This window comes from Mobula birostris, chromosome 1, assembly GCF_030028105.1.
Source record: "Mobula birostris isolate sMobBir1 chromosome 1, sMobBir1.hap1, whole genome shotgun sequence".
Classification (NCBI taxonomy): Eukaryota; Metazoa; Chordata; class Chondrichthyes; order Myliobatiformes; family Myliobatidae; genus Mobula; species Mobula birostris.
The window spans coordinates 119,698,828-119,720,367 of record NC_092370.1 but is presented as its reverse complement, the minus strand read 5'-3'; the positions used below and the strand labels follow the sequence as shown (position 1 = coordinate 119,720,367).

The window sequence follows — 21,540 nt, the reverse complement described above, 5'->3', positions numbered from 1 at the left end:
CTGTGCAGTGGAAAGGGAACTAAAATGGTTGCACATAATTGAGTTAATTATCTGACAAGTTCTATCATAGGGCAGGCTAAATACGTTTGTAGGAATTGGATTTGTCCACAGAGAGGGGGGCGAAAAACAGAAGGAACTGAAGACTGGCTTCCCGAGGCAAGCAGCAGCCTCTTCTGCTACTCTAAATTAATTGAGCCAGCAGTTTTAAAACCTGAAGTTCATTGGGATTTCCCACTGCACAGGCTGATGGGTTGTACTGTACAGACACAGCTTTCTGAAACAATACCACATTAACTTTGTGCCATTTGCTTTATTTAAAATCTCTTCACATCACAACTAACTCAATGCTGCTGATTCTACCCCTCTTCTGACAACAAACATCCTGGAACACCAAGACTCATCAAATTCTAGATGTCTTAAATCTGTAAGCCCACATCAGCCAGTTAAGCCCTAAACTGTGGCAAAACTGTTGATTGTATCTTATTAAAATTCCTTCTCATGAGACAATGGAATAAAAAAAAGATTAAAACTTTAATTACAAGCATAAAACTATTTTCAAAATAGGCAAATTTTTAAAAATCCCCAATTTTGTCTGATGAATTACATGATAGGCACATTTCAGCAATTCTATACATAACTATAAAGCCAAACCTTAATTTTGTGTTAATCAGATGAAAACAGTAGACCATTTAATACAAATATAATAAAAAGTCAATAAATAGATTCAAGTTATTAAATATTACGAAAACCAAAACACTAGTGTAACATTGGCAAAGGGTCAATGCGATGTTAAACTTTGTTTCTCTTGAACAGATTCTGCCTGACCTGCTGAGTGTTCCTGGCTTTTCTGTTTTTATTATTAAATGACATAATTGCTCTATATTGTACTGTCTGTGAGGGAGTTAGTTGAATATGCCTGGAGAGCTCGCATTGCAAGTTTTTGTCTCAGCTCCCGTACGCCAGTCATTAATTCACGCTCCTTTCTTTCTAGGTCCATTTTTCCTCTATCTAAAGACACTATAAGAAAAAAAACACAAATTAAAATGAACAATATGTTCATTTGTCAGGAATTACCAAAAGTTCTTTCATGAAATATTGAGCACTAAAATCCATTACAATCATTAACTATATTTGAGGCATATTTTTTGTTTTGGTGGGGGGTGGCCAAGGATGGAATAACAAGAGTGATACATAAAAACTTTCTCATTCAGCACAGAAACAGGCCTTTCAGCCCAACTCATCTATACTGACCAGGATTCCTAACCTCAGTAAGTCTTATATTTCCACATTCAATCCATATTCCTCCAAACCTTTCCCATCCATTCCCTGTCCAAATGCCTTCTAAATATTGTTAATGGATCTGCTTCAACCACATTTCCAAAATCTTGAGAGAAAGTCACATTGCACCCCCTTGGTCATTCAACAAACAATGAAGTTTGGGCAATTATTTTCCAAATTTAGATGAAGGAACAAGCAGAAAACCCCTTCATCTACAGTAGAGGCAAGATGCCTAAGAATCTTGTACAGTACTGTAATAACTTTATGTATTGCACTATTCTGTTGCCAAAATAAAAACAAATTTCATGACATATGAGTCATAATAAATCTGATTCTGATATGGGTCTCTAATGTGGACTAAAGGTGGGAATGGGCAGGAGAATCATGGTTGGGAAAAGGGGAAGGAGAAGGGGGAAGGAGGGAGTGGGAAGTATCTGTAATGATCAATAAACCAACTGTTTGTAATCTAATGACTTTGCCTGGTGTCTCTGGGCTGTGTGTCTGCATCCTTGTCACACCCCACCGCAGCACTCCTTCTCTGCCACCTGCTCCACACCCCTTTCGTGGCACTCCAACCTTGCCGTTCCCAACATCCTTTGCTTGCATTAGATTTACAAATGCTCTCTACTCTGCGTTGACTAATACAATACTGTGCAAAAGTCTTAGGCACCCAAGCTATGTACATGTATCCAAGACTTTCGCACTGAACTATACGTTACATTTTTTAAAAAAATTAGAAGTACTATATTTGTAAGGATTTTTAAACATCATGACAAGAAAAGCAGTTCCCCATCAATGCCAGGTTGTGAAATAATATACATCTTGAAATAAATTAAAATTAACAACAATTAGAATAGGGAGAAGGGAGTAAGCAGTTTAAATGGTTTGGCACAGACTAAATAAGTCAAAAGGCCTGTTTCTGTGCTGTACTTTTCTATGACACTATAAGAGAAACAGAACTTGTCTAATAGATGAATATGTGATTTGGGAAAAGAATACATTTGAAGGTAGGATAGAATGAGACGAAAAAGGTAAACTAAACGATGCGAAAGATCTGATAAAACAGATGCCAACTGTCTCGTGTTGGTGGAGGTGATGTACAAGGGAATTAACCTGTTTTCCAGTCAGGTGGCTTTCAGTTTGATGACAAAGAAAATAACAAAACTAGTTCATGTGATCTCTATATTCTATAAGTTCGTAATGTGGACTTCTGCCACTAGTATACAAATCTATCCCTCCCACTTCATTGTAATTTACATGAAATGGGATATCAGAACTGAACAATTTTCTCCACAATTAACAATTTATGAAATGTGTAGACTTGCGCAGTTTTGTCAGAAGCAGATTTCACTGCCCATGTTTCTCCATTACCTACACATAGGTGGAGGACATTCAGTAAGAACAAGTTTACCTCTCTTTCTAAGACACCCAGCTACAGGGGGTGTCATTTATATTTACTTTAGACATGAATGCTTATTTGATTAAACTTGTGTTATACAAAAGGTTACTCTTTGTTAATGGAGGAGACGAGATTACTGGAGAATAAAAAGCTGTTTTAAGATAATCTGCTTTTAGAAATTAGTCACACTTGTAACTAATTTTTAAGATCATACACAACTGGCGTGCAACATTTTGAGAAGGAATGAAGGAAAAATCTCAATTGCATAAAATGTGAATGTACATAAAAAATACAGTATTCATAGTTATGAACAGTTTGACACCAACTTCCGCCACGTGCTTACACTGAATTGAAGAGTCCAATGACATGTCATTCAAACACAGACTGGTATGCTTTTGGTCCCCACTGCCCAGTAACAGATCCCGTTCTTGTTTCGTTGGACCTTCAGGTCTTGAGTCATAAAGCCTCTCTTGGAAAGAAAAGAAGCACAGTAAATCATTGAAACAGAACTCAATGTGGAACTGTTCAAGGAGCAAGGTGCCATCATCACACAAGAAGCAGGAACACTGCGCATAAGTATGGCGCGGTCTCTCTTTTCAGTTCTTTGACTCCTTCACATGTTCCACAGTGACAATTTTTTTTCTGACAGGTGACAGGCTTTCATTAACCTCTACCATGGCCTCCAACTTAAAAAAAGCAAGAAAGCAAATTTGATGGGGAAACAGATCTCTTTCTGTCCTGTACTCAAAGTCTGAAACCAATAGGACGTTACCTCAATTGACAGTCTGAACTCACACTGGTGATTGCTCTTCTCACACGCTTATGCTTGGCTAAGACCCAAAATTTTCACTGAGGGATAAAATCTTGATGTATCACTCTGAAGAATATTTTGGCATCCACTTTATCAAAAGTAACTTTGCAGCTGAAACTCCTTAGCTTATAAATTACTTCCTCTGTGCCTTGTTGAAATCGTTCAGAGTACACATTTATATTCTGTATTACAGTGGATCACTGCCTAACTCAATGTTATTCCAAAAATTTCAATATTAAATAGTTAAAAACTAAAGTGGTTCCTTAAGGTTGTTGCAACAGGAGTAGTTGTGGGTTTAAGCTCCTACTACCTATTACGTGCTCCCAATGGCGTGCGACTCAAATAGCCTCTGACAAGCAAGTCCAGCTCTTGGCTTTCACGTCTGGCTTAGCCACTAAGCCTGGTGAAACTGTTTCTACTGACAGGAGAAGAAGCAAGGGTGGACTACTGGTGCTTTAAAACCAGTTGCTTCGGGCAGATGGGGCATGTCAGCCGTGGTTGGCAGCTCACCTAGGAGAAGGAAAACTGATTTCAAACCTCCGCTGCCTTGCAGCTATACCCACTCATGGGGAAGACTTCGGGAGTAAACCTAGAGGGGAAATCCGGAGCTGGAGTCCCTAAAGCCGTCCTACTTTGAGTTCAACGCTGACTGGTAACGCTTGTGACAAACTGTCTCTGTAGGTCTCTGCCATTCCTTTGAGTTTATCAGATGCCTGGATAGGGGGAGCTTGCTATATGGGCAACAGCTTGCTCTCCATATCGTAATGCCTTTGCTTGCGTATTTAGACAGTTAGGATGCAACATCCATGATCGACCTTGACCGACAGAGGCCTCAACTCAACAACTCAAAAAGCAAAAGTGAGCTTGTAATGTCTGCAGTTTAGACCACAAGTGGTTGCTGACACCATTGTGAAAATAGCCTATTTGAGATCTTGATATCAATCCACTGTTCTTCCTGAACCACACCACCCATGTCCCTGAACAAGATGGTCCCACCAAAGGCTTACAACCAAAGTGTTGGCCTTCCATTTCAAGCATGAAACTCTGTTTCCAATAAGCTGAGAAATGGTTTGGACGTTTACCAAATGGATTGTAGGAGTTTCTGTGCATGCGATCACCAATTTCCATGCCACCATTCACTCTGTCAGGCAACAACTGATGTCTCCAAGCAGCACCGCCACCTTTCTCTTGCTGACAAAATTGCTGATGAGTGGGATTTGCAGCAACCTTCGTCCACTGTACAAGGAAACAAGATAAAATAGGCTTTCAGATTGGGAATGAAATTAAGGTTCCTCCCCGTAACCACAATTCACATCTCAAATCTAACATCAATGGTAAATTATTGGAAGGGATTTAGAGGGACAGCAGCTATCAACATTTGGATGGGAAAGGCTTAATTAGGGACAGTCAGCATGGCTTTGTATATGGGAAAATGTCTTACAAAACCCTTGGTGTGTTTCCAAAGAGGTAACCAAATCATAAGGGTGAATAGTACTTTTCCCAAGGAAGGAGAACTAGAAACTAGGGGGCACAGCTTTAAGGTGAAAGGCACCTTCTTCACATAGAGTGGTGCATCTATAGAATGAACTGTCAGGGAAAGTAATGAGGCAGGTACGATAACAACACTTAAAAGATATTTGAATTAGTAAAACAGGGGTGTAGAGGCATAAGGACCAAACAGAGGCAAATAGGACTACTGTAGTTTGGTGGGCACCATAGTCAGCAAGTTCGACTTAGGCTGAAGGACCTTTTCCCATATTATATTATTCTATGATTCTACATTATATGTTATATGGGTATATTGAAGCCACTGTTCATTTGCATCATCAGATATCAATCTGTGGAAATAGCAAAATTTCCCTCATGTTGAAGAATTTACATCATAAACCAAAAAGACACAGGAGTAGAATTAGGCCATCAGCTCATTGAATCTGCTCCTCCATTTCATCATGGCTGATCCATTTCCCTTTCAACCCCAGTCTCCTGCTTTCTCTCCACAACCTTTCATGCCCAGACTAATCAAGAACCTTTGCCTTAAAAGCACCCAGTGACCTGGCTTCCACAGAATCTGTGGCAACAAATTCCACAAATGCATCATCCTCCAGCTAAGGAATTTCCACCTCATCACAGTTCGAAATAGACGTCCCTCTATTTTGAGGCTGTGACGTCAGGACCTGAACTCCCCCACCAAAGGAAACACCCCCTTCACATCCACTCTATCTCGGCCCTTCAACATTCAATAGGTTTCACTGAGATTCTCTTCATTATCCTAAATTCCAGTGAGTACAGGCCCAGAGCCTTCAACACTGCTCATATGATAACCCTTTCATTCCCAGAATCATTCTTGTGAACCTCCTTGAACCCTCTCCAATGTTAGCACATCCTTTTTTAAAATGAAGAGCACAAAATTGCTCCGTGAAGCCTCATCAGTGACTTATACACCTCACCATTCCATCCTTGCTTTTATATTCTAGTCCTCTTGAAATGCATTTGTCTTCGCCTTCCTCATCACCAATTCAACCTGCAAATTAACCTTTAGGGAATCCTGCATGAGTACTTCCAAATCCCTTTGCACCCCAGATTTTTGAATTTTCTCTCCATATAAAAATGTTCTGTGCTTTTATTCCTTCTACCAAAGTGCATGACCATACACTTAGAACATAGAAAACATACAGCACAATACAGGCCCTTCGGCCCACAATGCTGTGCTGAACATGTACTTACTTTAGAAATTACCTAGGGTTACCCATAGCCCTCTATTTTTCTAAGCTCCATGTACCTGTCCAGGAGCCTCTTAAAAGACCCTATTGTATCCGCCTCCACCACTGATGCCAGCAGCCCACTCCACACACTCACCACTCTCTGCGTAAAATACTTACTCCTGACATGTCCTCTGTATCTGCTTCCAAGCCCCTTAAAACTGTGCCCTCTCATGATAGCCATTTCAGCTCTGACTATCCACACGATCAATGCCTCTCATCATCTTACACACCTCTATCAGGTCACCTCTCATCCTCTGTCGCTCCGAGGAGAAAAGACCAAGGCCACTCAACCTATTCTCATAAGGCATGCTCCCCCATCCAGGCAACATCCTTGTAACACACATAAAAGTTGCTGGTGAACGCAGCAGGCCAGGCAGCATCTCTAGGAAGAGGTGCAGTCTATGTTTCAGGCTGAGACCCTTCGTCAGGACTTCAGTTAGTCCTGACGAAGGGTCTTGGCTTGAAACGTCGACTGCACCTCTTCCTAGAGATGCTGCCTGGCCTACTGCGTTCACCAGCAACTTTTATGTGTGTTGCTTGAATTTCCAGCATCTGCAGAATTCCTGTTGTTAACATCCTTGTAAATCTCTTCTGCACCTTTTCTATAGTTTCCACATCCTTCCTGTAGTGAGGTGACCAGAATTGAGCACAGTACTTCAAGTGGGGTCTGACTAGTGTCCTATATAGCTGTAACATTACCTCTCGGCTCTTAAACTCAATCCCACAGTTGTTGAAGGCCAATGAAGCACATGACTTCCTAACCACATAGTTAACCTGCAGAGCAGCTTTGAGTGTCCTATGGACTTGGACCCTAAGACCCCTCTGATCCTCCACACCGCCAAGAGTCTTACCATTAATACTATATTCTGCCATCATATTTGACCAACCAAAATAAACCACCTCACACTTATCTGGGTTAAACTCTATCTGCCACTTCTCAGCCCAGTTTTGCATCCTATCGATGTCTCACTGTAACCTCTGACAGCCCTCCACACTATCCACAACACTCCCAACCTTTGTGTCAGCAGCAAATTTACTAACCCATCCATCCCTCCACTTCCTCATCCAGGTCATTTATAAAAATCATGAAGAGAAGGGGTCCCAGAACAGATCCCTGAGGCACACCACTGGTCACTGACCTCCATGCAGAATATGACCTGTCTACAACCACTCTTTGCCTTTTGTGGGCAAGCCAGTTCTGAATCCACAAAGCAAGGTCCCCTTGGATCCCATGCCTCCTTACTTTCTCAATAAGCCTTGCATGGGGTACCTTATCAAATGCCTTGCTGAAATCCATATACAGTACATCTACCTTCAATGTGTTCAGTCACATTCTCAAAAAAATTCAATCAGGCTCGTAAGGCACAACCTGCCTTTGACAAAGTCATGCAGATTATTCCTGATCATATTAAGCCTCTCCAAATTTTCATCAATCCTGCTTCTCAGGATCTTTTCCATCAACTTACCACTGAAGTAAGACTCACTGTATAATTTCCTGGGCTATCTCTACCTCCTTTTTTGAACAAGGGAACAACTTCTGCAACCCTCCAATCCTCTGGAACCTCTCCCAACCTCATTGATGATGCAAAGATCATTGCCAGAGGCTCAGCAATCTCCTCCCTTGCTTGGGGTGTATTTCCTCTGGTCCCAGTTACTTATCCAACTTGATGCTTTCCAAAAGCTCCAGCACATCCTCTTTCTTAATGTCTATATACTCAAGCTTTTCAGTCCGCTGTAGGTCATCCCTACAATTGCCAAGGTCCTTTTCTGTAGTGAATACTGAAGCAAAGTATTCATTAAGTACTGCCGCTACCTCCTCCGATTCCTTACACACTTTTCCACTGTCACACTTGATTGGTCCTATTCTCTCATGTCTTATCCTCTTGCTCGTCACATACTTGTAGAATACCTTGGGGTTTTCCTTAATCCTGCTCGCCAAAGTCTTCTCATGGCCCCTTCTGGCTCTCCCAATTTCATTCTTAAGCTCCTTCCTGCTAGCCTCATAATTTTCTAGATCTCTATCATTACCTAGTTTTTTGAACCTCTCCTAAGCTTTTCTTTTCTTCCTGACTCGATTTTCAACTGCCTTTGTACACCATGGTTCCTGTACCCTATCATCCTTTCCCTGTCTCATTGGAACACGCCTGTGTAGAAAGTCATGCAAATATCTCCTGAACATTTCTGCTGTACATTTCCCCAAGAACACCGATTACTAATTTATGTTTCCAAGTTCCTGCCTAATAGCTTCATATTTCCCCTTACTCTAATTAAACGTTTTTCTAACTTGACTGTTCCTATCCCTCTCCAATGCTATGGTAAAGAAGATAGAATTACAATCACTATCTTCAAAATGCTCTTCCACTGAGAGACCTGGCACCTGACCAGGTTCATTAAAATTAAAATCCCCCATCACGACAACCCTGTTATTACTGCACCGTTCCAGAATCTGTCTCACTATCTGCTTCTCAATGTCCCTTTACTATTGGGTGGTCTATACAAAACACCCAGTAGAGTTATTGACCCCTTCCTGTTTCTAACTTTCACCCACAGAGGCTCAGTAGACAATCCCTCCATGACTTCCTCCTTTTCTGCAGCCGTGATCCCATCTCTGATCAGCAGTGCCACGTCCCCACCTCTTTTGCCTCCTTCCCTGTCCTTTCTGAAACATCTAAAGCCTGTCCTCTTTATACAGGCCACTCCTACCCCAAAAGAGGTCCCAATGATCCAGAAATCTGAATCTCTGCCCAATCCCTCAGCCACGCATTTATCCTCACCTCACTCTATTCCTATACTCACTGTCATGTGGCATTAGCAGTAATCCAGAGATTACTACCATTGTGGTCCTGCTTCTCAGCTTCTTTCCTAACTAACTGCAGTTCATTTTCAGGACGACCTCCCTTTTCCTACCCATGTCGTTGCTACCAATATGTACCATGACCTCTGGCTGTTCACCTTCCCACTTCAGGATATCATGGATGCGATCAGTAACATCCTGCACCCTGGCACCTGGGAGGCAAACGACCATCTGTGTTTCTTTCCTGCGTCCACAGAATCGCCTGTCTGACCCCCTAACTATAGAGACCCCTATCACTGCTGCCACCCTCTTCCTTTCCCTACCCTTCTGAGCCACAGGGCCAGACTCTGTGCCAGAGGCGCAGCCTCTGTTGCTTCCCCCACGTACTCAAACAGGAGAACTTATTATTAAGGGGAACAGCCATAGGGGCACTCTGTAGTATCTGACTCCTGCCCTTCCCTCTCCTGACTGTTACCCACTTATCTGTCTCCCGAGGCCCTGGTGTGACTACTTGCCTAAGCTCCTATCACCTCCTCACTTTCCTTGACCAGACAAAGGTCATTGAGCTGCATCTCCAATTCCCTAACCCGGTTCCTAAGGAGCTGCAGCTCAACGCACCTGGCACATATGTGGCCATCCGGCAGGCTGGGAGTCTCCCGGACATCCCACATCTGACACCAAGTAGAGAACACTGGCCTCACAGACATACTTCCTGTTTCTATTCTTCACAAGTAACTTACGTGTTATTGCCGACCACCTCCTAACAGTTCATTCTTTCTGCCACCTCTTCGCCCATTCTCCGAATCCAAGTACTTCTGCAGCCTCTCTGCTTCCTCAATACAACCTACCCACCCTCCACCTACTTATCTTCATATCGTCCACAAACATAGCCACAAAGCCATTAATTTCCTCATCCATATCGTCGACATACAACATAAAAAACAGCAGTCCCAACACAGACCCCCTGTGGAACACCACTAGTCACTGGCAGCTAATCAGACAAGGATCCTTTTATTCCCATTTTTTGCCTCCTTCCAATCAGCCAATGCTCTACTCGTGGTAGTACCTTTCCTGTAATACCCTGGGGTCTCATCTTGTTTAGCAGCCTCCTGCATAGCAACCTTGTCAAAGGCCTTCTGAAAATCCAAGTAGTCAAAATTCTCCTTTGTCTATCCTACTGGTTGTTTCTTCAAAAAATTCCAACAGATTTGTAAGGCAAGATTTTCCCTTGAGGAAATCATGCTGACTTTGGCGTATTTTGTCATCTGCCTCCAAGTACCCCGAAACCACATCCTTAACAATCAACTCCAACATCTTCCCAGCCACTGAGGTCAGGCTAACTAGCCTATAATTTCCTTTCTTCTGCCTCCCTCCCTTCTTGAAGAGTGGAGTGACATTTGCAATTTCCCAGTCTCCTGGAACCATGCCAGAATCTACTGGTTCCTGAAAGATCATTACTAATGCCTCCACAATCTCTTCAGCTACCTCCTTTAGAACCTTGCAGTTTAGCCCATCAAGTCCAGGTGACTTATCCTCCTTCAGACCTTTCAATTTGCCAAGCACCATTTCACTAGTAATAGCAACTGCACTTTAATCTTCCTCATAATAACGTCAAACTTCCAGCATACCGCTAGTGTACTTCACAGTGAAGATTGACCCAAATACTTGTATAGTATTGCCTTTGAAACACTTCCTGTTCTTTGGGATGATGCATCTATCCTGTGCCTTCCAAACTGCTCACAGAAACTCCAGCCATTGCCACTTTGCTATCATCCCTGCTAGTGTCACCTTCCAATCATCTTTGGCTGGCTCCTCTCTCATGCCTCTGTAGTTCCTTTTACCCGACTGTAATACAGATACATCTGACTTTAGCTTCTCCCTCTCAAACTGCAGGGTGAATTCTATCATATTATTATCATTGTTTCTTAAGTGTTCCTTCACCTTAAGCTTCCTAAGCATATCTGGTTCACTACACAACACCCAATCCTGAATTGCTGATCTCTGTGTGGGCTCAACCATAAGCTTCCCCAAAAAGCCGTCTCGGAGGTATTCCACAAATTCTCTTTCTTGGGATCCAGGATCAACTTGATTTTCCCAAATCTATCAGCATATTGAAATCTTCCATGACTAACGTAACACTGCCTTTTTGACATCCTTTTTCCATCTCTTGCTGTAATTTGTAGACCACATCCTGGCCCATGTTTGGAGACCTGTCAGGGTTTTCCTACCCTTGCAGTTTCTTAACTCTACCTACAAGGATTCTACATCTTCTGATCCTATGTCACCTCTTTCTAAAGATTTGACTTAATTTTTTTTTAATCAGCAGGGCCATACCTCTTCCTCTGTCTATCTGCCTGCCCTTTCGATAGATTGTGTATCCTTGGATATTAAACTCCCAACTACACTCATCTTTCAGCCATGACTCCATGATACCCACAACATCGTAAGATCATCTATCTTATTTTGTATACTGCATACATTCAAATATAACACCTTCAGTCCTGTATCAATTTTGTCCCCCTTTACACTGCAACCCATCCCACTGACTGCATTTTGCACTATCATCTGCCTGTCCTTCCTGACAGTCTCACTATACACTACCTCTGCTTGTAAACCAACATCCCTATACTCCGATTCCCAATCCCCTTGTCAAATTAGTTCAAGATCTCCTCAGCAGTTCTAGCAAACCTATCCACAAGGATATCAGTCCCCCTCAGGTTCAGGTGTAGCCCATCCCTTTTGTGCAAGTCATATCTTCTCCAGAAGAGATCCCAATGATCCATAAATCTGAAACACTACCTCATGCACCAGGTCCTCAGTCACACATTTATCTGCCAAATCATCCTATTCTTGCCCTCGGTGGCATGTGGCACAATCCAGAGATCGTTACCCTGGAGGTGCTGCTTTTCAGTTTTCTACCTAGCTCTCCAAATTCTCTACTTAGAACCTCCTTTTCTTTCCTATGTCATTGGTACCAATATGTACTAAGATGTCTGGCTGGTCACCCACCACCTTCATAATGTTGTGGACACGATCCGAGACGTCTCTGACCCTATTAAAGAGCAGAGCAAAAACACAAAGTTGCAAGTTTCACCTGGGAGGCAACATACCATCTGGGTCTCTCTATTGTGTTCACAGACTCTCCTATCTACACCTCTAACTATGGAATCTCCTATCACCATTTCATTTCTCCTCTGCCCCCTTCCCTTCTGAGTCACAGCATCAGGCTCAGTGGCAGAAACCTGGTTACTGTGGTTCCCCTCGCTAGGTTCCCTCCCCAACAGTATACTTGTTATTGAGGGGAATGGCCACAAGGCTACTCTGTACTGTATTTCCCTATTTCCCTTCCCTGACAGTCTGTCTCCTGAAATCTAGGGGTGATTACCTCCCTGTACTTCCTATGTATCATCTCTTCAGTTTCCCTTATGAGCCAAAGGTCATCAAACTGCAGCTCCAGTTCTTTAACATGTTCCCTGAGGAGCTACAGCTTGGTGCATCTGGTGCAGATGTGGTTACCCGGGAGGCTGGAGGTCTCCCAGGATTTCTGGGATTTGTGTACATTTTGTTCTAGAACACAGACCAGTATTGCTTGGGAATTATCAGTATTAAAGAGCACCCAACGTTGGACACCCAATGCGGACACTCTTATCAAAAAGGCTCAGCAGAGGTTGTATTTCCTACGTCAACTCAGAAAGTACAACCTGCCTCAGGAGCTGCTGATTCAATTCTATTCAGGAATAATTCAGTCTGTTCTCTGTTTGTCCAACACTGTCTGGTTTGGATCAGCTACCAAACAAGACAAGAATAGACTCCAAAGAACCGTCAGGGCTGCGGAAAGGATTATTGGTGTGAAGCTGCCCTCGATCCAGGACTTATATGCATCTAGAGTCAGGGAGTGAGCAAGCAGCATCATTGTAGACCCATCACACCCTGGACATCACCTGATCTAACTCCTTCCTTCTGGTAGGTGCTTTAGATCACTGTATGCCAGGACAAATAGGTACAAGAACAGTTTCTTTTTGTATGCCATCAGTCTTATGAACACTTGAATTTTAGTCTATTATAAACCAAGTCCACCTGTACATACACAGGTATACCTCATTGTATATAGTTCACGATTATTTGCACTATTCTTTTGCTTGCTTTTTGATTCTGTACAGCGAAAGCTCAGGGAAACCAGCATCAAATTCCCTGTATGTGTCCACATACTTGGCGATAATAAAGGATTCTGAATCTGAGCAAAAACACGAAGTTGAAAGTTTCACATACCAAGGATATCCCAAAGCCACTATCTACAGGATTCAGTTTTTCCAAGGAAACAACTTGAGTATCAACATTCCAGTTTACTAATGCATGTCTGATTCGTTGAGAATAATCAAGCTGGGCTTCTCCCTTTGAATTGGAGATCAGCAATATTCTACTAACTCCTGAAGGATAGTTAGAATTACTTGCCTAAACAGTTATGATTTAAAACAATGTTAGTGCAAGTCATTTGTTAAAGTGAGATTGAGAGTTCATCCCCAGGGATAAAATGACTAAACAAATGCTTAAAAGTATTTTGCATACGCATAAGCCCTGACATCTGCCTATACTGATCTTGAGATGCAAAATCTATCCATAAACAACCAAGTAATAAATCAAAGGAAAGGTCTGAGCTGTAGTATTGTTTACAATTCTAGACATTACACTTTGGAAGAATCGTTATGGTCTGGAAAATCTCTCATTAAATGGGCCATGAAATCAGCCTGAATGACACTTCTGCAAAATAAATACACAAATGGAGAATGGTAAGAGGACTGCAAAGAACTGCATTGAAAGAACCAGTAAAGGCATGACTGGCTGGATGGTCTTCTTCTGTACTTTTTAAATACATCAAAAATTTGGAGTATGCATTCACCCAGAGAAGATGACTCTTTTTCGCTGGCAACCAAATGTCAGCACCCGAACAATGAGTGGGCTGCATGATTGCACAGAAATGCAAAAGTTGTTGTCATTTGGCTCATGTTAACCTTATAATTTTCATTCACTTCACATTTGTATTACAGATCCAGTTGATAAGCCTGTCCCTCCCATCTTTTGTCAAAACGATGTAGTATTCTACAATACTTTAACTATTTGATGCCAAGCAACATGTTGATGTTGCCTGGAACTCTTTTCCTCCATTATGAGAGCAGAGGTGATAAGGACAACAGGATGCAGTTAAAGCACTGGTGGATAGGAATCCATTTAAAAAATTTCTTCCGCCTTTTCAATTGACTTACCCGCTTATCTTCAAGTTCATTCATCATATCCAAAAGCTTGGCCTCTTTTTCCTTATTCTCACTGGCAAGACATGCCAATTCTGCCTGGGATTTCTTTTGATTTAAACTGTATTCCCTTTGTTTGTTCAGTATCTGTGCTTGCCAGTCCTCATTATTCGATAGCTGATTGGTTCTGGCCAACTCCTCTAAGGTGTTCTGGTCAGGGAAGTAACAAATTTACATTAATGTTCTTGTTCTCTGCAGGTCTTATTTTTCAACCTGTAAAACGCTTACAGAGAGTATTTGTGAATTAAAATACTGCAGGGAAAACATAGTTGTCTCATTAATTCTGGAGGCAACAAAAACTGAAACATTGGAGGAACTCAATGTAGAGGGAAATGGATATTTAACATTTCAGGCTGAGACCTTTAATCCTGATGAAAGGCCTCAACCTGAAATGTTGACTGTCCATTTCCCTACACAGACAGTGCCAGACCCAATGAGTTCCTCAAGCATTTTGATTTTTGCTCCAGATTCCAGCATCTGCACTTCTGATGGCTAGTGCAGCAACACTGGGTTGGACAGTTTCTCAATCCCCTACTGATCCAAACAAGACTAATAACCTAATAAAGCGAGTGACTACCTTAAAAAGACACAAGAGAGACTGTAAATACTGTGAATCTGAATCAACGAACACAATGTGTTGAATGGTTTCAACCCAAGATGTCAACACCTCATTTTCTTCCACATATGTTACCTGATCTGCTGAGTTCTTCCAGAATTTTCTGTGTTGACTACTTTAAAGATCTAACAGAAAACAAAGTGTCTGTGTGTGATATGAGTTCCATGTTAAAGTACAAAGAATTTAAACATAAGTATCTGAATAAAGCACATTATTAAGAACAGCTTCTTTCCAAGTCTCGTCAAAAAGTAATTTGATAATAATAATCCAGATAAAAAGCAATTAATTTCTGAAATACATAAGAATTCATATTGATACACTAGACACTGGAATTTGAGCAACAAATCATCTGTTGGAGGAACCCAATGGGTTGAGTGAGTCCAGTGGGAAAAAAATTGTTGAGCTTTCAGGTCAAAACTCAACAATGAAGGGTTTTAACTCAAAGTGTTAACAATTCCTTCCCTCCCACCCACTGCCTCAGACAACAAATCTGTTCATTCTACATTCATCTCCAGCAATTTCACTTTGAGTTTTGATTTTGCACCTTCATGATGACAAAGTAGAGCAAGTAATTGCTGGATCAATTAATTGCTTGATTGGTCCCAACATCAACATTTTCCCAGTTCTGTAAAAATTCAGAGGCTGGGCCATCCTTACATGACGTGAGGGTTTTTAAAGAGCTTCCACAACACGTAAGATTGCTCATGGCTGCTTGTTTTGGAGACAAGTTTGTAATTTAACTACTACTGGCATTACTAATTTTTCTGCTTTCTTTTTGCATGATTAAATATTTATGTTCAAGTACTACCTTGCATCAGCATCAGTTTAAGACACAATGATCCTGAACAAAGCAAGTGCCTATTGAGCCAGCATATTAGCCTAAAGCACCTTAGAGAAAGGTGCTTATTAATCCTGGGAATAAATCAAAATGCAAACGTTTGATCACGGCAATGTGGCATGTCTTTGTGAAGGAGCTATTTGCTGTGGGCGTAAATAAAACTGGGGGAATTGCTTGAACTGAATTGCACACAATGAATGTTCCAAGAACCTCATCACCTAATGAATGTGCTTCACCTTATATTCCTCAACATCTGGACGTTGGTCCATTTCCAACCGGTTCTTAAACTCTTGTTCTTTGATATCGCCTTTGATCCAGTTGATACCCAGCTGTCCTTTCACACTTCGTGTCATAGCTTCTTGCTCCTTGGCAAATTGCTGCAATTTAAAATAACAGGAGTTACACATTTAGAAAATACAAATGCCTTTTAATTATCTGTTTATTGCAGATTGATTATTTTGTGATGGATAGTCGACGTCCAGGGCCTGGTGTGCCTTATTACCGAGCTTAGCTTTATAACATAGTATTTGACTCTTCCATAGTATTTGCTCAGCTTCTTGTTGTAAACAAGAACCAGTCTTCAGTTCTTAATGTAAATTGCAAGCAATAATCGGTTTGAAGTTACAAGGACAGCTTTGCAAACAAACAGCACTGTCTATACAGCATAGGGTCTAGCTGCTCAAGAGATGCAATGTAAAACAATGGGGTTATGTTAATTGGACCTGCATCAAACCAGATAACAATTGCGAAGTTATTTAGATCCTGGAAGCTTACAGAGCAAATTGATATGTATTATCACTTAGCACGGGGTCCCCAACCTTTTTTGCATTGCGGACCGGTTTAATATTGACAATATTCTTGTGGACCGGCCGACCGGGGGGGGTGAGGGTAAGGTTGCCAACGGACAAGAGTAGCAGTCAAATGCATTGTTTACCCAGAAAGACTACAATGACAATGAAGCCTTGCACATGCACCCCAGTGCGCATCGTGACCTGCCAATTCCGCCCCCCCAGCAAATCCTTTTTGGCGATTCTGTTCGTGGGGGTGGGTGTTAATCACTACTGGAATATAGGCGATAAGTGGGTAATACACTCAATTTTGTTTCTAAAAGGGTTTATCTAACGAATTTAATATTAAACACACAGCGCATATTTTCCTCGCATGAATATAGTGATAAGTCAATTATCAGGGGAGCATGAAGTAAGTGTTGAACAAACTTCCAGTAGAAGTGGTAGAGGCAGGTTCGATATTATCATTTAAAGAAAAATTGGATAGGTATACAGACAGGAAAGGAATGGAGGGTTATGGGCTGAGTGCAGGTTGGTGGGACTAGTTGAGAGTAGCGTTCCACATGGAATAGAAGGGCCGAGATGGCCTGTTTCCGTGCTGTAATTGTTATATGGTCACTTATAAGTCAATAGCATCATAACATTTTTAGTAACATTTGGATATTAAACACACAGCACATACTTTCCCTGTATAAATATATAAAATCATTGCAACACACCAATATCGCTGAATCAGTGGGAGCCCTGGGCTTGTTTCCCTGCAACAACACGGTCCTATCGAGGGGTGATGGGAGACAGCGATACTCGAAGGGGGTTCCTTATGTCCAGTCTATTCCGCAATTTAGTTTACGTTGCATTCATTGCAGAAAACTCTGCTTTGCAGAAAAATGGAAATGAAAGCAACGTTTTCAGTGCTTTCATGGCTATCTCAGGATATTTAGCCTTGACTTTGATCCAAAATGCCGACAGAAATGTTATGTCAAACATGCTTTTCAGCCCGTCGTCATTTGCAAGCTCGAGGAGTTGATCTCCTTCCCACCCTGACACAGATGACGCGCGGGTCATGACCTCGCATGCGTAATGGCTGATCAGTGGCCGTGACAGGAAATGAGGAAAGGTGCAGCTGACTCATATCGCCAAATCATATTGCTTCCTCGCGGCCCGGTAGCGCATGCTCTGAGCCCGGTACCGGTCCGCGGCCCGGTGGTTGGGGACCGCTGACTTAGCACATCAAATAGCTGGTCTATCAATAGTCGGAAGATTTATGCACTCAAAGAGTAATTTTGTGTGTCTGGGATCTCTGCTCCAAAGGTTTTTAGACCATTTATGTAAATTTCCCAGCAAAGATATTTGAAAAATATCACGTGTGTGAAGTCACCTAGTAACAAAAATAATATATAATGTAAAAGAGCAGTTAGACTTGTTCGGAATGGTCAAGGAACGGTAAGAAGAATGCCAGAAAGATGGGGTGACTAGAATCCACTCCTCTGCCTTCAGCTTCTCCAATGGATTATTTGTTTGGCTGCAGCTCATTGGTATGTCTTTTTAGCTTATAGGAATTGTGTTATTACAGCCTTTAAATCCTTTGTGCTTTTGAAATCGTTTGTAATTTGGAAATCTTTTATAAGATAGAAAGCTTCTGAGTTTAAATGTGTTTTAAGAAATTTATCTAAATTTAAATATGTATCACTAAAAATAAATGAATTGTGTTTAAACTAGTCCATTAGCTGAAAATATCTTCTCCTTGGTAGGGAGGATGGACCCACCGTTCAAGTAGTGAGTACTGGCAGCTAAACTCACCATGCAGGATAAACAGGGAAGTGATCTAGCCTTTGAGAAGTAGCGTAACTTCCCTTTACTGAGGGTATCTGTAGCTGTCTATATCAGGTAGAGCTCAAGATCTTTGTTTGAGTTCAGAATTTCACGGACCGCAAACCCAATAGCATTACAATTCAAACTTGACACAACTAAATATATATACAAAATTTAAAGGTACATGGCTACTCTCTCAAATACTTAAAATTCCATGTAAATGCTGCAATACCATGAACACACCCACAAACACAAGAAATCCTGCAGATGTTGGAGATCAACAGCAACACACACAAAATGCTGGGGAAGCTCAGGTCAGGCAGCTTCTATGGAAATGAATAAAGAGTCGAAATTTTGGGCCAGGACCCTTCATCAGGACTGAAAAGGAAGGGGGGTAGTAGCAGGAACAAGGTAGGGGGACGATACAAGAAGCTGGAAGGTGACAGGTGGAAAGGTAAGGGACTGGAGAAGAAGGAATCTGATAGGACCATGGAGAAAGGGAAGCAAGAGGAGCATCAAGAAGAGGCGATAGGCAGGTGAACAGAAGAGGCAAGAGGAGGGCCAGAATAGGGAATTGAAGAAGAGGGAAAGAGGAGGGGTAAAATTACCAGAATTTGGAGAAATCAGGTGGAGGCTACCCAGATAGAATAAGAGATGTTACTCCTCCAACCTGAGTGTGGCTTCATCATGGAAGTACAGGAGGCCATGGACCAACATGGCAGAATGGGTATGGGGATTGGAATTAAAATAGTTGGCCACTGGGAGATCCTGCTTTTTATGGATGAAGCAAAGGTGCTCATTTCCTGAAAGACTAGCATGGAAATGTATCTGATTGTGTTTTCTTTCCCTTTAAACTTTACTGTATAAATATAATACCTTGTACAATTTATGTACAACTTATATTGTGTCGTGTCTATTATCTGCCTGTGATGCTGCTGCAAGTTCTTCATTGTATTCATACTTGCCCACATGGCAATAAACTAGACTTTCTTTTTTTAAATAGGCTATGCTTAAAGCAAAGTCTGCAATGCACAGAAACTACGTGTATTTAATAAGATACATTTTTAATTTAACAAATATTGAAGAACCATGTTTATTCCAGTGTAAGTAATCAGAACTGATATTCATTGTATTTTCACATCAATGTCTTAAAATTTATACTGTATTAAAAAAAAGACTAATAGTAAGCTTTTTATCTATGCTGATTCTCCAGACATACTATACTATAGGAACAGTAAAGGGCAATTCATACTTGCTCAAATATTCGCTTTTGCATCTCCAGTTCCACATTTCTCACTTCGATGTCCTGAATTAATGCAGCAGTTTCTTTTTCCCGGAGGGCAATCTTAAACCAAAATGAAAGACAATTTTTGCTTATCCATGAAATTCACTTTGAACTTTAAACAGACAAGATACTGACAAGTTTGAAGAGAGTGGGTGGGGTGGGGAGGGAAGTATTTTGGTTTCTTTTATATATTTACTTGAAGCAGATTCTTTTCTAGCAGAACAGATTTGATGGACTGAATGGCCTACTCCTGTTCCTTATTATTTATTTAATTCATGAACATGATGGCAGAAATTTATTCAAAGCTCATAATACCCATGATGCATTGGGAGAGGAGGGGAAAGGATCATTCAAGCGGTGTGGAACATTATTGCTTAATATTGGTTCCACAAAGACAGCAGGAATTAAGCCAATAATTTGTTTTGTGGTTAAAACTTCCACAGGCTACAGACTTAGAATGGCCAAGTCTACCCATCTTTATTCCAGTACTATCCACTGAGTCTCTAAAAAAGACCACTCTTCATGGCTGGTTATAGAGGGGCAAAGGCAATGGAGCAGGTTGGCAAACCTGCCAGGGAACGCCAAGAAAGTCAGTATGTGGAGTTGTCTGCCAAGACTTTGGAGCGGGGCCACAATAGATTTTGCAGATCCAGGCCACAAACAAATCTCACTGTTTTTACAGAATTAAAGAGGGAAGAATTTCACAGACCTTTCTATCAATTTCATCATCAAGCCGCCTCAATTCAGATTTCTGTTGCTCTTGTTGATGTTTCAGAAGGCGCTTTTGTGCTGCATCCAACACTTGAAGTTCCTTTATCTTCAATTCACGATTCACAGCAGCAAGTCTTCAGAGGGAGAAAATGCATATTCAGTAAAGACAGACACTAACTTTGCAGCCAGTTAAGATGTGCACTTTGATAGTTACTTGTCCCTTACTGGAGTATGTCTATTCATTTTCAACAAAGAATTAAAACCTACCATGTACACACACACACAAAAAAATATCTAGTCAAGTGTTACAACTTGCAGTGTTTGGATTTCCCACTTCTGATTTGGAAGGCACTTGCAGAGGAATTGCAGGGACTTGAACATTTATCATACACTGTCATTCAGAGGGCAATACTGAAAGGTGTTGCACTTTCAGAGGAGCTGCCTTTGGATGAGATGCTGAATTGAGGTCTTCTCCACTTTCTCAGGTACATGTAAAAGATCCTATAGGACTATGTGAAGGAGAGTGAGGAGTTCTCTCTGGCATCCTGACAAACATTTCATTCCAGGCAAATTATCTGATTGTTTATTGTGGTTTATCAGATTTTGCTGTGAATAAACTGGCTGTAAAAAGCTTTGGAACATGGAGGGTTTGAAAGACAAGTTGTATAACTGCAATTTCTTTACTGATTTGTTTTTGTAGATGATTTCCCTCAGCATAATAAATGAAATAAGCACAACTTTGATCAATTTATTAAATGAATTTTAATGTTTAAAAGCATATCAGCTCCCAAGATCAGTGATTTGCTGTGACTGCATACAATTCCCTCCTCTAGTATTGCACAGAAGTGCTGGCCTGGTTTACGGATTCTGTTGACTGGATTAGGACATGAACAGATATGGTTCTGACTAGGAGGTTCTGAGCTAAAGTTAACATTTGGAGGGGGAGGAGATCTACATAAAAAAAACGGGGGACAGAATGATGCTGCAGCAGATAGTGCTGCTTTCCCAGTAGTCCAGCAATCTGGGCTCAATCTTGACCTTTGGTGTTCTGTGGTGTTTTGCAGGTCTTTTGACTGAGCGTGTTTACCCTGCATACTCTTTCCTCCACATCCCAATAATGTATTAGTAGATAGGTTAATG

The 21,540-nt window shown here is 41.4% G+C and overlaps 1 protein-coding gene across 1 annotated transcript in view; it reads right to left on the bottom strand.

Annotated features, from left to right (window-relative positions):
* Positions 1 to 291: 291 nt before the first annotated feature.
* Positions 292 to 21,540, bottom strand: part of tbc1d31 (TBC1 domain family, member 31) — a 72,473-nt gene continuing 51,224 nt past the window's right edge. The window contains exons 16-22 of the mRNA XM_072261204.1: positions 20,399 to 20,534; positions 19,657 to 19,749; positions 16,041 to 16,181; positions 14,306 to 14,500; positions 4,571 to 4,724; positions 3,021 to 3,146; positions 292 to 1,017 (exon numbers count right to left, since the gene is read on the bottom strand). Coding sequence (XP_072117305.1) covers positions 878 to 1,017; positions 3,021 to 3,146; positions 4,571 to 4,724; positions 14,306 to 14,500; positions 16,041 to 16,181; positions 19,657 to 19,749; positions 20,399 to 20,534 — 985 coding nt within the window. The 3' untranslated portion in view covers positions 292 to 877. The remainder of the gene's footprint in view (positions 1,018 to 3,020; positions 3,147 to 4,570; positions 4,725 to 14,305; positions 14,501 to 16,040; positions 16,182 to 19,656; positions 19,750 to 20,398; positions 20,535 to 21,540) is intronic.